General features: G+C 46.3%; 2 protein-coding genes across 2 annotated transcripts; both read right to left on the bottom strand.

The window, feature by feature from the left end:
* Positions 1 to 7,036: 7,036 nt before the first annotated feature.
* On the bottom strand, positions 7,037 to 9,199 carry LOC125529157 (small ribosomal subunit protein uS2y). The gene is made up of 5 exons (XM_048693565.2): positions 8,932 to 9,199; positions 8,403 to 8,665; positions 8,095 to 8,292; positions 7,790 to 7,976; positions 7,037 to 7,383 (listed from the first exon to the last, which is right to left on the bottom strand). The coding sequence occupies exons 1-5, from the start codon at positions 9,074 to 9,076 to the stop codon at positions 7,250 to 7,252; spliced, it is 927 nt and encodes a 308-aa protein (XP_048549522.2). The 5' UTR covers positions 9,077 to 9,199; the 3' UTR covers positions 7,037 to 7,249.
* Positions 9,200 to 9,806: 607 nt separating this feature from the next.
* On the bottom strand, positions 9,807 to 13,140 carry EIF3K (eukaryotic translation initiation factor 3K). Its single transcript, XM_087518976.1, has 8 exons — positions 12,884 to 13,140; positions 12,061 to 12,117; positions 11,924 to 11,974; positions 11,770 to 11,832; positions 11,207 to 11,257; positions 11,044 to 11,110; positions 10,530 to 10,612; positions 9,807 to 10,319 (listed from the first exon to the last, which is right to left on the bottom strand). The coding sequence occupies exons 1-8, from the start codon at positions 12,989 to 12,991 to the stop codon at positions 10,119 to 10,121; spliced, it is 681 nt and encodes a 226-aa protein (XP_087375102.1). The 5' UTR covers positions 12,992 to 13,140; the 3' UTR covers positions 9,807 to 10,118.
* Between the last annotated feature and the right edge of the window lie 281 nt (positions 13,141 to 13,421).

Below are 13,421 nucleotides of genomic sequence, written 5' to 3' on the forward strand. Positions count from 1 at the left end.
CCGATATCAACGCGCGTGCCGACTACTTCGCCGACAAGGTCGACCGCGTGCGGGCGTCGCTGACGGAGGAGCAGCGCGCCCTCCCACAGTACGCCGTCGACAACCACGAGGCGTGGGCGGTGTACTTCCAGCACCGGCAGGCGCAGCGGCTGGCCTCCACCAACGAGGCGCCGGTGGCGGGGGGCACCAAGAACAGCGAGGGGCGTCGCCTATGGCGGGGCGCCCTGGGTCGCACGCTCCACGAGGTTCTCCGACACCTCGAGGGCGGGAATGACCCACCGTTGACATACCCTGCTGCGGTCGCCGCCCCGGTCCCCCGCCGGAGCGCGGGGTAATGGATGCCCAGGAGGTTCGGCTCCTCCTCGTCTTCCTCCTCCAGCTCCTCCTCCCGCTCCTCTTCCCACTCCTTCAACGCGTCGGCGGTGTTCGGCGTCAAGGCCGAGCCCGCAGCGGAGACGCCGCTCGGCCGGCGCACCCGCAGCACCGACATCGTCATCAAGGAGGGCGGCGGGCGCGCCTCCTCCTCGGCTCCTCCCGCTACGTCAAGCCTAAGACGGAGCCGGGGCTCACCGCCGTGAAGACGAAGCCAGGGCTCGCCGGCGACGTGAAGGAGGAGCTCGACGACGCGGCGGCCTTGAAGTGGGCGCGCGAAGACTGGGCGCCGACGGAGCTGGAGCGCCGGTGTCGCACCTACGAGCAGTTCGCCGCTCGGCGCCGTGGCCGCGACGAGGGAGGCATCGCCGTCCTCGACGACGGTGACGACGACACGCCGCCGCCACCGGTCCGCCAGGGCGACGCCGGGCAGGGGTCCAGCAGGGGCGGCCGCGTCAAGGAGGAGAAGGACGACAAGTACAACGGCGAGGATGGCGGCGACGTCGGCGACTTCGCCGCGCTCAGCGCGTTCTTCGGCCCGTAGTTGTAGTTGTGGCCCTTTTTAAAAAGTACTTCACTTTGCTATGTATAAAAAACTATGTAGGTCGCCTAAGTAATGTCATGTTCGCCGAATTTTAGCCAGATCTTTGTCCCGTTTGCCGAATTTTAGCCGAATTCCTTTAAAAAAAACTTCTGAGAACGACCCTGAGACCGGCAACTGGGAACGTGAAAGCCCTCACGCTGATTTTAGCGCCGGTTCGTCCCCAGGCGGCGCTTTTACGCGCTTCTTGAGGGGCAACGGCCGAAGATGCTCCAAGTCCTCCGTTGAGGATGTCAGTGTCACGGCCGGCTGCCCCAACGTGGGCTACCTTGTCATCATCAACGGCGCCACGTCGGGATCACAACGGAGACCAAATGCAAGATCAACCATGGGAACAACGATGCTCGCCAGGGGGAAGGACACCGCTGACCGCCGTCGCTTGGTAGGGATACGGACATACGGTGGACACATCGTTGCCTGCCACAGGAAGGACGTCGGGTAGAGGCGGGAAGCCGTGGAGGTGGGTAGGCATGCGGCCGGGGCCGGGCAAGCGTGGCCAGCGGAGGTGGGAGGCGCGCGGCCAGGGGCAGGCAGGTGTGTGGTCGGGGGTGAAGCATCACTGACGGCGTGGTCTCTGGCGGCGGCGGAATTGGGAACAGAGAATGAGAAAGCGCTCAGGGATAAGCAAGAGAGAGTGGCGTTTGACTGAGACCGGTTTTTTTTCGTTCGAAAGGTGACGTGGCGGTCAACAAGATCAATACCACTAACTGAGCCAAAAACGAGAAGAGTGTCGATTCCTGAACCGTGTGGCAAGTTTGGGGTATAGGTTTTCCGATTTTGAAGTTTAGGGTTGAATATTAGATCGAGTCGTTAGTTCACAGTTGTAGTGTGGACTTTTCTCGGCTCTGGTTTCGTCGAAATATTCAGGCGACAGGCTTCAGTTTTACAGAGCAACGATATGCTTCTCAAACGTCAGAGCATCTCCAACAGGCGCCAAACGCGGCACGCGTAAAAAACAGCTTTAGCGTGCGTCCATCGTCTGGTTTGGCGCGGCGCGCAACGCCCGCTTCAGCAGCCGCGCTAAAATGCAGCGTGCGCGCGCCGCTCCAGCAGCGCGCGCGACTCGCACAAATAACATATGCATTCGAAAACAGAAGCAAAAAGATCAAAACAAACAAAAATAAATAGTTTAATTTCATTTATTACAACTCAAACAAACAGTTTATCGTTCAATACAACGAAAACAGAATCATACGACGAATGCATCTACAATGTTGAATACTATGCTATAAATAAAAAACTACAATCAACATGCACGAAATTCATGGTTTTGAGCAATACAAACCTTCTAGGCGTTTTGTCGAACACCTTGCGGGCGCCGAGCGGCAGCAAGCGCGCGGGCGCTGTTCGTCGGAGGACCAACACGTGCGCGGAGCGGCGGGACTAGAGGAGGGCCGGAAAAAGCGCGCGGGGGACGGGGATAGGCCGGGGAAGCGCCGGAACGATCGCCGGGTGGCGCAGTCGGCGGCGGCGGCGCGGTTGGATGGGGATGGGAGGTGCGAGCGAGCGCGCGAGAGTCCATCGCGCGGGACAGGGCGCAGCAAATAAGCGGCGCGCGATTGCGTTTCGACCCGCGCGCTGGACTACGTACGCCGCGCCCGCTGGAGCAATTATTCCGATTGCGCGTGCACTAAAACTGAGGATTTTGCGGCACGACGCTAGTTTAGCGTACCTGTTGGAGATGCTCTCAGTACATCACATAGTCACAGAACATGACACAATTGCTGGGTGTCTGGGTGATTTTCACCAAATCACATAGGCAGTCGAAATCTGCATCGATGAGAAACAAAGACCCTCAAAAACAAGAAACAATTACCCGCAAAAGAACAATAACATCGAGCAATCTCACATCTACAACAAAATCTCGATACATATCATGAGCCGTGCACAGTAATACTCCGAGATTTGCCAAAGGAGAAAGCAAAGGAGTCCGGCAACGCGGCTCGCCTGGAAGGAGTCGACGGTGTGCAATATGGCCTGTCTTTTTTTTTCGCGAGAAGATCCTAATCCTCCGTCATGTCAAACTATATATCCTGAATAATCTCTGATTCAGGACAAGTTGAATCGAACACTGTGCGAAAAGGTCCCTTATTCAGTTGACTAGCACCACCCACATGTTAAGGCTAATTTACTCTTCCAGGTAAGGGGAACTAAACTCATGATTCAAAAATACCTACTTTATTACCAGCATTTCTGTTTTGACGATGTACAGTGAGGTGCTAAATACCTCCTTCTTTCTATGTTGGCCTTGCAGGAACACTTCTCCAGAGCAGAATTACCAATTAGTGAGTGTACTTTCAGAGCATACGCATTACACAGACTATGATTGGTGTACAGTATGTGCCAACAGTGCATGGCTTTCAAGTGCATTGACATGTATGCATCTCTTATTCCCTCCCTTTATTTTTAGTCTGCATGTAAGATTTGGTCAAAGTCAAACTTTGTAAAATTTGACCAACTTTGTTGGAGAAAATATAAACATGTACAATACTAAAGCAATATGGTATGAAAATGAATTTCATGATGCATCTAACAATATTGATTTTATATTGTGAATCTTGATATTTTTTTCTATAAACTTAGTCAAAATTGACAAAATTTGATTTTGACCAAATCTTATATGTAGACTAAAAAGAAACGAAGGGAGTACAAATGATCATGCAGGTGAATGTTGTTGATTCAGGTTTTCTTTCATTCCATTGATAAAAGGAGTTAGAACGAGTACAAGATGTGGTACAACACATGACATGGACATAAGGGGCGTGAACAGTGGCGGATCTACCATTGGGGCGAGGTGGGGCGGCCGCCCCGGGTCCCCGGCGGCGGAGCAACGAACCGCGCCTACCTATCGTCCGGTGGCCGTCTGATTTCATGGCGGCGGCGAGCAGTTTCCATGGAGGCGGCTTGTTTCTTGTTTCCACGAAGCAGTACATGAGGCAGGGCTGGGTGAGGGAGAGAAACGCGTTTGGGCTGGGCTGCAGCAATGGGGCTAACCTGTAGCATTTGCACAATTGCATTTAAGGCCCAAGTGATCGAACGCATGCTGCCGGATACCGAACATCGATCCAGCTCTGCAGTACTGAATGGGTTGGTCTCCTACTGTCAAAATCAGTGATAAGCAGACTATGGCCCATTTTTATACTTTGCGGAAACGTAGATGCCATCTAGCTTGACAACCTCGTGTTCTTTGTACAACTACATGTTAGAGGTATACTGCCATCTTATGAAAATATACAATAATTTTTTTTGGAGGGGGGGGGGGAGAAAATATACAATAATCCTTCCGTTTCAAAATATAGCACGCCCACGCTTTTCAAGGTTCAACTTTAACCATAATTTAAATCAACGAGACCAACTGCGGCGGAGGCAAACATTATATAATTGAAAACTTCTTTTGAATACGAATTCATTGCTATAATTTTTAGTCCTACCGCAGTCGGTCTCGTTGGTTAAATTTATGGTCAAAGTTGAAACACAAGAACCAAGGACGCACTATATTTTGGAAGGGAGGAAGTAGTTATCACACTTGAGCCAATACATTTATAATTTTGTAGGCCTCGCTTGAGATTGTGGACATGTATTGTGACATCAAGTGAAGAATCCATATTAATTGTTTCAAAGACCTTCTTATGTTTTTGGTAGTTGAATGACATGAATTTTGATTAAGTAGATTTATATTTCCAACAATGTTCGCCCCGGCTAACTTCAATTTCTGGGTCCGCCACTGGGCGTGAATATGGTGCCCGAAGCAGAGAGACATGGGATGCTCGGTCCAGTGATTAGCAGTTACATATATGTATTCCCATCTTGCCCTGCTTCTTTTCCTTGTGGTTTGTTTTTTTCTAATCTGAACAAGTTGACTATTGGGAAATGACAATTACCTTAAGATTCTGGTGTTCTAGCCTACTACTTGTGCAGCATGGAACAAAAGTGCTATTCCCTTGGTTCACAAATATAAGATGTTTTATTGTAAATCGGATGTATATAGGCACGTGTTAGTGTGTTTGTTCGCTTATTTCAGTCTGTATGTGGTCCATCTTGAAATATGCAAAAACATCTTATATTTATGAACGGAGGGAGTATTAAATCTGCTAGTACTAAAAATTACTTAAAAATATTATTTGTGTTTGTCTCAGCCATTTATGCTTGGCACCCTAGAGTCTCTAGCTTCATGGTTAAATTATAGCTATAAACATTTTCTATTTGGAACAGAACTGTTTCTGAAACCTTGGGTTTTCATGTAGTGCAAGTCCACACTTTTCTTCTCCCCGGTTTTCCACTACAGCTTGTATTTTTCCAGGGGCACCTTTACAACTTGTATCGGTGGATAGTTTATGTCATCCATGCAATAAAGTTCATTGGTAATATCCTCAATTCCTCATACCGCCAGATGGAAATGACAATCATATTGTGAATATGATGTTTGCATTATGCAGGATCTACAACCTCGATGTCAAAGTTATGCTACAGAATGAAGATAAGGAGCAGTCCAAACCTCCAATGCTGAACATTAGAATGCAAATGAAAAATTCATGGCATGCGCCAAGAGCATTTTCCCCTAAGTCCATGAGGTCAGTGACTATGCAAAATTACCATGACTTATAAGTCTCATTGTCAAACATACGGCATTGTATGATTGGACCAGACTGCTGTTACATAGTTAAACTTTTGTCCCTTTATGGACTCAAATGCAAGATTTGGTTATAGTGATTTATAATGATATACTCGCTAACTTGTTTGTAACCCTCTCAATTTTTTACTACATCTACAGAGTCATATCACGACACCATGCCAAGTTTCATTTTCTTTAGACTTCATTTACCCTCTTTTAAAATCAAGTCATTTAGCTTCATTAAATACTTAGAAATCCATTAATGCCTTAGAAATAGCTAATTAAACCAAATAAGCTTATAATGATGTGCCTTCACGAAAACTGGCAACGGCTCCTAAGGTGCATATGCACCCATTGTCTAAATACACATTTTGGAAAGTTGAAAAATTCCGAACAAAAATCCCACGTGTATATCTGGACATTCTATGTGCGTGCATAAAGTTTTCGGTGAAAACCGAGGTTTTTTGTGGCTTGTGTAAAAAGACATTTTTTTACGCTTCACTACAACTATTCATTTTGCATTTTTTTATCTTTCTTACACAAGCCACAAAAAACGTCGTTTTTCACCGAAACTTTGTGCATGCACATAGAATGTCCGGATATACCCGCGGGATTTTTGTTCCGAATTTTTCAATTTTTCAAAATGTGTATCTAGACAATGGGTGCATATGCACCTAGGAGCCAAAAACTCCCATGAGGTCCTTTGTAAGAGAATTAAGCTTAATTCGAAGGGCAAACATTATCCATTCTAGGCTTTCTAGCACATAGTGGTTTTGCTATGATGGAAGAAGAGACGGCCTTTCAGTAATTATCAGACTTCGGGTTCTTCGTAGTCCTACTCCCAAATTCCTTGAAGAAATACATAAATGCATCCTAGTCAAATCATTGTTCATCTAGGATGTATTCTGCACAAGTTTCTTCAAAGAACTTGGGAGTTTGATTAAGAACACAAAGACTAAAAAGCAGAACTTTTATTCTTCTTCTTGTTCTTCTTCATCTTCTTCCTCATATATTCCTCTTCCTCTTGGAGTTTAGGGCATCTGGCTTGAGATGTTGCCTTGCTTGTGTGTTTGATGACTGGGCCATGATGATCCACGGATATGCCCTCGTCAAACCCTCAGAACAGGCATCTGAATCCTACATCCACAAACTGCCACTGCAGAAATGTAAACCCTCAGAACAGGCATCTGAACCCTACATCCACAAACTGCCACTGCAGAAATGTAAAGACTCAAAACGACGCGCCACAAAAGAAAACTATATTAGCGTGACGCATCCTACACGGTGCACACATTGGCACAAGTTGTGGGATACCAGGAAGGAAAAGGCGCAACGGTTCACAGCCAAAGCAACTTCGCTGGATTTGAGACACCAAACAGCAAACATTGATACAGCCAGCAAAAATGCATAGAAACATCAAGTATAAGAACTGCAAAATTAAGACAGACAAGTTGAAAGCCAAACTTATAACACAACTTTCAGTCTCCCTCTCCCTCATCACAGTGTCGATAGCAGAGATAACAAGTTCATCTAGAAAATCCTAAAACACGGGTTTTTTGTCCATAGGGTAGATATAGCAGATCGCATCAGATTCTAGATATCCATTCATGCCTCACAAAATATGAACTTTAAGCCGCAAAGACATCTCAAGGGGACATCCTAGTCTACTCCCAGCCTTGAGCAGGGGGTTGCACCGCGGCGTCCCAGCCAGTAGCAGCCACAACAGGAGCAGGGACGGCACCTTCCACAGCAACAGGTGCCCCTGCTGCATCCCATCCATCGCCACCAGCAACTGGAGCTGGAATTGACAACAAAAGAAAGAAGATGTGATCAATTTCAGTTGTACAACAAAATATTCAACTAGGCCTTAGCATAAACTACTATAGTTTTGGAATGGACACTGGAAACATGCAATGTGTCTAACATTAGTCAAGACATCAGGGCAAACTGTTGGGCATGAACTTGTTATAAACAACATGCTATATTGAGTAAAGATGCCACTAATCAAATGCCAAGTAAACTACCACAAGTAATTGCATGTCTGATACTTTTGTGTTCAGTAACTAAAATGCCTTGCACCAACCAGATACATAATCAACCTAGGAAATAATTAGTACTACGCAAATGGCAAATTCATATCACCAAACAAAATTCTACAGAGTTTTCATACAAGGCAAATGAACTTTTAATCAAGGAGAACAAACCTTCAGCCATCGGCCACTCGCCACCAGTAACAGGCGGGGGAGCAGGCGCATCAGAGGTCCACTGGTCACCACCCCATTGACCAGCTGCTGCTCCGTAATCAGTGATGGCAGCATACTCTGGGGCTCCAGCAGCTTCATCCTCCTGCTCCTTGGCTTCCTCAGGGTCCCTGTAGAAGAACAGATCAACCTGCAAAGGGCAAACACATTAGCCTCACAAGCATGCAAAGAATACAAGACAGTCACAAAGCAACCCAACTACCCAATTCAACTAGTAGGAAACTGAAAGGTCTATTGAGCTGGCATACCATGACATCCCACTTGTGCCCTGGCAGGATGGTGCCCCTCATCTGCAGAACCATCCTGGCCAAGAGCCAGTAGAGGCAGCCAATGCTGTTCCTCCCCTTGTTGTTTGCTGGGATACCGATATCAACGTATCGCATGGGAGAGTCAGTGTCACAGAAGGCAATGGTAGGGATGTTCCCCAGAGCAGACTCCTTGATGGGCTGCACATAATCCAAGAGATTAATGACTCCATCATGAACATCGCCACATCTAACACACACACCTAGTATATACTACTAGTGGAGTAGTTTGTCATGGCAAAGAAATTCACCTGGTGGTCGGTCCTTGGGTCGGTGAGGATGAGCAGCCGGGGCTCGCTGAAGGAGGTCTGCATCTGGTTGGTGAAGGTACCAGGGGTGTGCCTCCCGGCGATGGCGTTGGCGCCGGTGTGCTGCGCGAACTTGAGGACGGCGCGCTGGCCGTAGGGGCGGGCGGACTGGACGATGATGTCCTGGGGGTTCTCGATGGCGACGATGACCCTCGCCGCGAGCTGGAGCTTCTCCCACGTCTTGCCCAGATTGATGATGTAGATGCCTAGGAATCACAAACAAAGAACAGACGCGTCACATTCCACAGTTCACCTCAAAGAAGAACAGAAGCATCAACACCAATAAGCTCCACGATCCGCAGCAGATCGACTCTAGCTAGCACAAAGCTGCCACTTTGCGCATGATGCCGAGGTAGTTCTACCGTCCAACAGCAAATCGGGGGCGCACGGGTAAAGGTAGATCCATGAGGACAACTGAACCTAAGCGACGCGAGAGCTCGCCAGATCAAGAGGGGTTTGAGCGTGGACGTACCGTCGGAGCGGCGCTTGTAGGCGTAGCGCTCCATCTGGAAGTCGCAGTTCTTGGTGCCGAGGTGGACGTCGGCGGCGAGCATCATCTGTATGTCCTGCTCCTTCTGGGACAGCGCCCGCGGGGCCTCTCCAGCCGCTGCCGCCATGGCTGTCGGGGGCTCGAGCGTCCGGGTGGCGCCGCGAAGGAGAGGAGGAGGAGGGAGGGGTGTGAGCGGCGGCGCGAGCGGGGGGAAGGGGAGGGGGCGAGGGCTCTTATCTGCGGCGCCTCTAAACCCTAGTCGGCTTTTGTAGTGAGATGGGATGGGAATGCTCCTTGGGCCCCCGTAGTGAATGGACCGGCCCAGGTGACCATACATATGGCCTGCTTTCTCCTTCTCCCACGAATTTACTTTTTTTTTCGTCTTAAAAGACGAATTTCCTTTTTTGGCTATTATTTTTTTAAAATCCAGATGAATTTTCAGAGTCTTTTTGTCAGTGACAAGTATACGTGTCAAATTTTTGTAGGTGACACGGTCGAAAAATGCATATCTGACAGTGAGAATATAATCTTTTACTATACTTTTTATAATAATTCAGTGACAGCATTTTCGACTACATTGGACTGAAAAGTTCGATCAATAGATTAACAAGGGAACACATCCATAGCATTTTCATATCTTCGTTAGATTCCAGCAAGCATGCTGTGGAAGATAAATTTGTGCTGGGGAGCAAAATATAGGGATGCAAGCTGGCATCCCGCTTAGCCCCACGAAATCAATCAGCTAGTACAAAATAAACTAACTCTATCAAACAAAAGCTACTACTAATTTTAATTTTGTATACGAAGCAGGACGGATCCGGGCGCCGCTTTGCATCCCTAGCAAAATACATAGTAGATGAGCAAAAAAAATGCACTCATGAAATTTCAGTCAATTGCAACATTCGACAGGAAAGATGCACTCATGAAATGTCAGGCAATTGCAACATTAGGCAGAAATGCGTAAGAAAACATAATCTGGTACTCATTTAGCTAAAACAGGCGCATCCGATACTCTGAGTGTGTCAAAATGCGGTACACCATACAAGAGAGAATACAATTTCCAAGACTAGCTTCTTCACTGGCTCAAGTTCTATTAAACCCCCTCGGTGGGTCTGGGTGCAGCCGAGACGACAAAAGTGCTTGATGTCAATCTGATCATGGTTGCTGAATCAGCTCAGGATGGGGAATATGCGGGTCACGTGCTCGAACGGAACAGTGTCGGCTGTGTTCTTCTTGAGTTCGGGGTGATTGAACTCGTTGCGCGGAAGGACAATCAGTTGGGAGCGTGCACCCTTCTCAATGACCCATCCTGAGTTTGCAGCATGATACTCCATAAACTTGTCCAATGCAAGCCCTTCAATGTTGATGGCCTGGAAAAATAAGTGGCAGGCACATCAGCAAAGAAACAATCCATGTATGCAGACAGTAAACCCAATTGGATAAACAGCATTATTTGGCTGATGATGATGCCTTAGGCTGGTATAAATAATACTTGCAGCTATCATCTAATATAATAATCCTTGAATTGACATGAGCTCATAACGAAAGCCTACACAGCATAATAAGGATACATGTCTTACCTCGGCTAGAACTGGCCTGGGAACTTTCTGGTATGTCAAGGAAAGCACATGAATTGCATAGCTTTGGATTGCCTGCTCAAAACCTGCCAAAAAAAACTCGCTATGTCATTAACACTTCACTTTTAATTAAAAGACAAAGAACTCTGTAGCGGTTTCCAGTTTGGATTTTAAAAATTCTAGCCTTTTCAAGTGAAAGAAATAAAAATAGGAGATGTTGAAGTTAATATAAGACACCTAGTCAGCTATTTGAAATAAATATGCCATGTAAATGCATACTGAAAACAAAAAGGCTAATGAAAAAGGGGGCTCTGCAGAAACTAAGCTTCTTTAGCAAATACAGTAAACCAGAAAATCTGCACTTGTGTAAATCACACAAGTCTGATAACAAGGACATGGTTCAAAACTCAGGAATCCTATGTGGGAACTAACATTCATTCACAAGCACTCGTACTGCCAATGCCTACCAACAAGCACTAGTACTGCCAACGAAGCTCCAATGTCTCAAGATGTATACCTGGTACAACATCCAGTATGTTACGGCTCTTTGATGCCTCATCCCAAAACTGGCGGAACCTACCAGTCTGTAAGCGGATTAATCAAGGTTAGCAGTCAATACTCAATACAGGCTAGTTCATAGGCATCCATAGATTACTCAGTTCTGCAGAGAAAGTGTGTACCTCCAGGTAGTGAGACAGAACTATCAACGTCTTGAACTGCTCCTCCATTTGCTATAGTAAAGCGCATAAAAGTCAACACCACGTAACAGCAGAACAGTTCAGAATATTTTAAAAGATGCACAACTAAAAGGTCACAAATACAAACATCTCACATCTTATACATATGTACAACTAATTTGTATTGTGCAATATTAAGATGTTTCAGTGACCAGAAGGGATACTTCCTTCAAATCAAAATGCACATTCCTTAAAATTATGCCATTGATCTGCAAATGAGCTTATACTAAATAAAAATATGCTTATTCCATCAACTAGAAATCCGCAAGTAATTATGATAGTGTGCATCTCCAGGAATACAGATATGACATGCTCCAAGGCCAAAGTAACAATCATCGACGATGACAAAACGATCAATTAACATTCACATCTAAATCGACACTTTAATTTTTAGACACTCCTAAGATGCATGTTTAATAGCATTTGCTTGAGAAAATAACAAATATAAAGGGGACGATAAAAGATAGATTACACAGAAGCAGGGAAGCAGGACAAATTTCTCATACCACGTGTTCAGGAATTAAGAACAAGCATAGGCTGAAGTCGGGGGCTGGCATTGCCATGAGAGCCTGTCATCAAAACAACATGTGTGGAGGTTGAGAATGAACCAACAAAAGGTGGTATTCAAAAAACTGTTATAACCATTAGTTGTTCTCTGACCTTGATCAATATGCGGGCTACAATTTGTACGCTCAACCTTTCTGGCTCAAACTGCAATAGGAAATCAATCATTTATGCATACATATAATCGAGGCATAATATGGCTAGAAATGGTTCATATGCAAATGCGATTTTACCTGGTAAAGGCGTAGAAGGCTGAGATTTGCATCCAGGTTATATGTTTTAGAAGAAACCTAGTAAAAACGAGATATATTGTTAATTTAAGAGGATCGAAACATGACATAACTTATGGGGTGTCACACAAGAATAGCATGCTTGTGCGCAATACACAGAGCCTAAAAGCAGTTTATTCAAGCATGTTTCTGTAGATTTAACAGGCTGAACAACCACTGTATCAATCAATAGATTAAGCGTGATGTATGTGTATCATCTGCACAAAAGCTTAAGTTTGCCGCTTCATGATCATAGGCATAATCTTTGAGCAGAGATCCACCTCTCCATCCATCCACCATTGTATGAAAATGTGGTTGAGGCTGAGAGGGAGGTATTCAACCCCTTCAGAATTCAGACAGCAATTGCAAATTTAATCTGCCTATTCCCATGGCAGCAAAACACAATTTCCTCGGCAATCCCTCTCTATGACCTTCCAGACTACAAAGTAAGCACTGTAACTTAATTCACGCTGATGATCAACTGATAAAAGTTTACTACTCCGGGCAACTTAGTACACTAAAATCCAGAGGCAAAGACGAAAATACTGCTAAATTTCTAGCACCTGCACATTGCTACGAACTGCTTCCATCTGACAACGCCGCACGGTTTAGCACGCCAACCAACCAACCAACCGATTTCGCGACCGTTCCATCGTTGACACCAGACGGCGCTAACGATTAGCGCAACCAACCACGGAACCTGCCGGCTGAGCCTTTCGCGAGTCACGCAGACCAACTACATGGACGGAACTGGCAGGGGTAAGCGCGCCCCAGGGCTAGGGTTTACCTGCTCGTTGACGAAGACCTCGAGGTCGTTGAGGATGTCGGGGTTGTAGGGGTTCACCGCCACGAGCTCCTCCACCGTGTAGGTCTCCGCCGGCTGCTCGTTCGCCATGGTCGCCGGAATAGGGAACCCTAACGCGCGCTGGATCGGCAAACCCTGGGAGACGCGAGCGGGAGGGGAGAGAAGTGGCGGCGCAGAGGGAGGGGAAGTGATGGCTGGAAGGGTTTCCGGGTTCGCGTGAATTTGTCTCTTTAGTCCCTCGGTTATCCGCGCACTGACACGCGGCAAATGCGTTGGTGTACTCACAAGGTTCTGATATTATACATGTGCCCCTCGATATTTACTTGTATTTCCGCAAAAGTTGCATTTACACGAGTCTACTCGCTACGTTTCTAAATATAAGTCTTTTTACATATTTCAATAAATAGAACTATATATAAATGTACTTAGACATATTTTAGGAAGTAGATTCACTCATTTTACTTCATATGTATTGTAATCCTTTATTGAAACCTCTAAAAAGACTTATATTTGTGAATAG

Source organism: Triticum urartu, chromosome 4A, assembly GCF_056163025.1.
Source record: "Triticum urartu cultivar PI428250 chromosome 4A, HENAU_Tu73, whole genome shotgun sequence".
In the NCBI taxonomy this organism is placed as follows: domain Eukaryota; kingdom Viridiplantae; phylum Streptophyta; class Magnoliopsida; order Poales; family Poaceae; genus Triticum; species Triticum urartu.

What these genes read in the sequence shown, in the direction of transcription:
- LOC125529157 (XM_048693565.2), bottom strand. Translation starts at nt 9,076, where the DNA reads ATGGCGGCAGCGGCTGGAGAGGCCCCGCGGGCGCTGTCCCAGAAGGAG. An exon ending in CTACAAGCGCCGCTCCGACG is followed by an intron (nt 8,666 to 8,931) that starts GTACGTCCACGC and finishes TGTGATTCCTAG; the next exon opens with GCATCTACATCATCAATCTG. An exon ending in CGAGTGGCCGATGGCTGAAG is followed by an intron (nt 7,384 to 7,789) that starts GTTTGTTCTCCT and finishes TGTCAATTCCAG; the next exon opens with CTCCAGTTGCTGGTGGCGAT.
- EIF3K (XM_087518976.1), bottom strand. Translation starts at nt 12,991, where the DNA reads ATGGCGAACGAGCAGCCGGCGGAGACCTACACGGTGGAGGAGCTCGTG. An exon ending in AGGTCTTCGTCAACGAGCAG is followed by an intron (nt 12,118 to 12,883) that starts GTAAACCCTAGC and finishes CGTTTTTACTAG; the next exon opens with GTTTCTTCTAAAACATATAA. An exon ending in TAGCCCGCATATTGATCAAG is followed by an intron (nt 11,833 to 11,923) that starts GTCAGAGAACAA and finishes TTTTGATGACAG; the next exon opens with GCTCTCATGGCAATGCCAGC.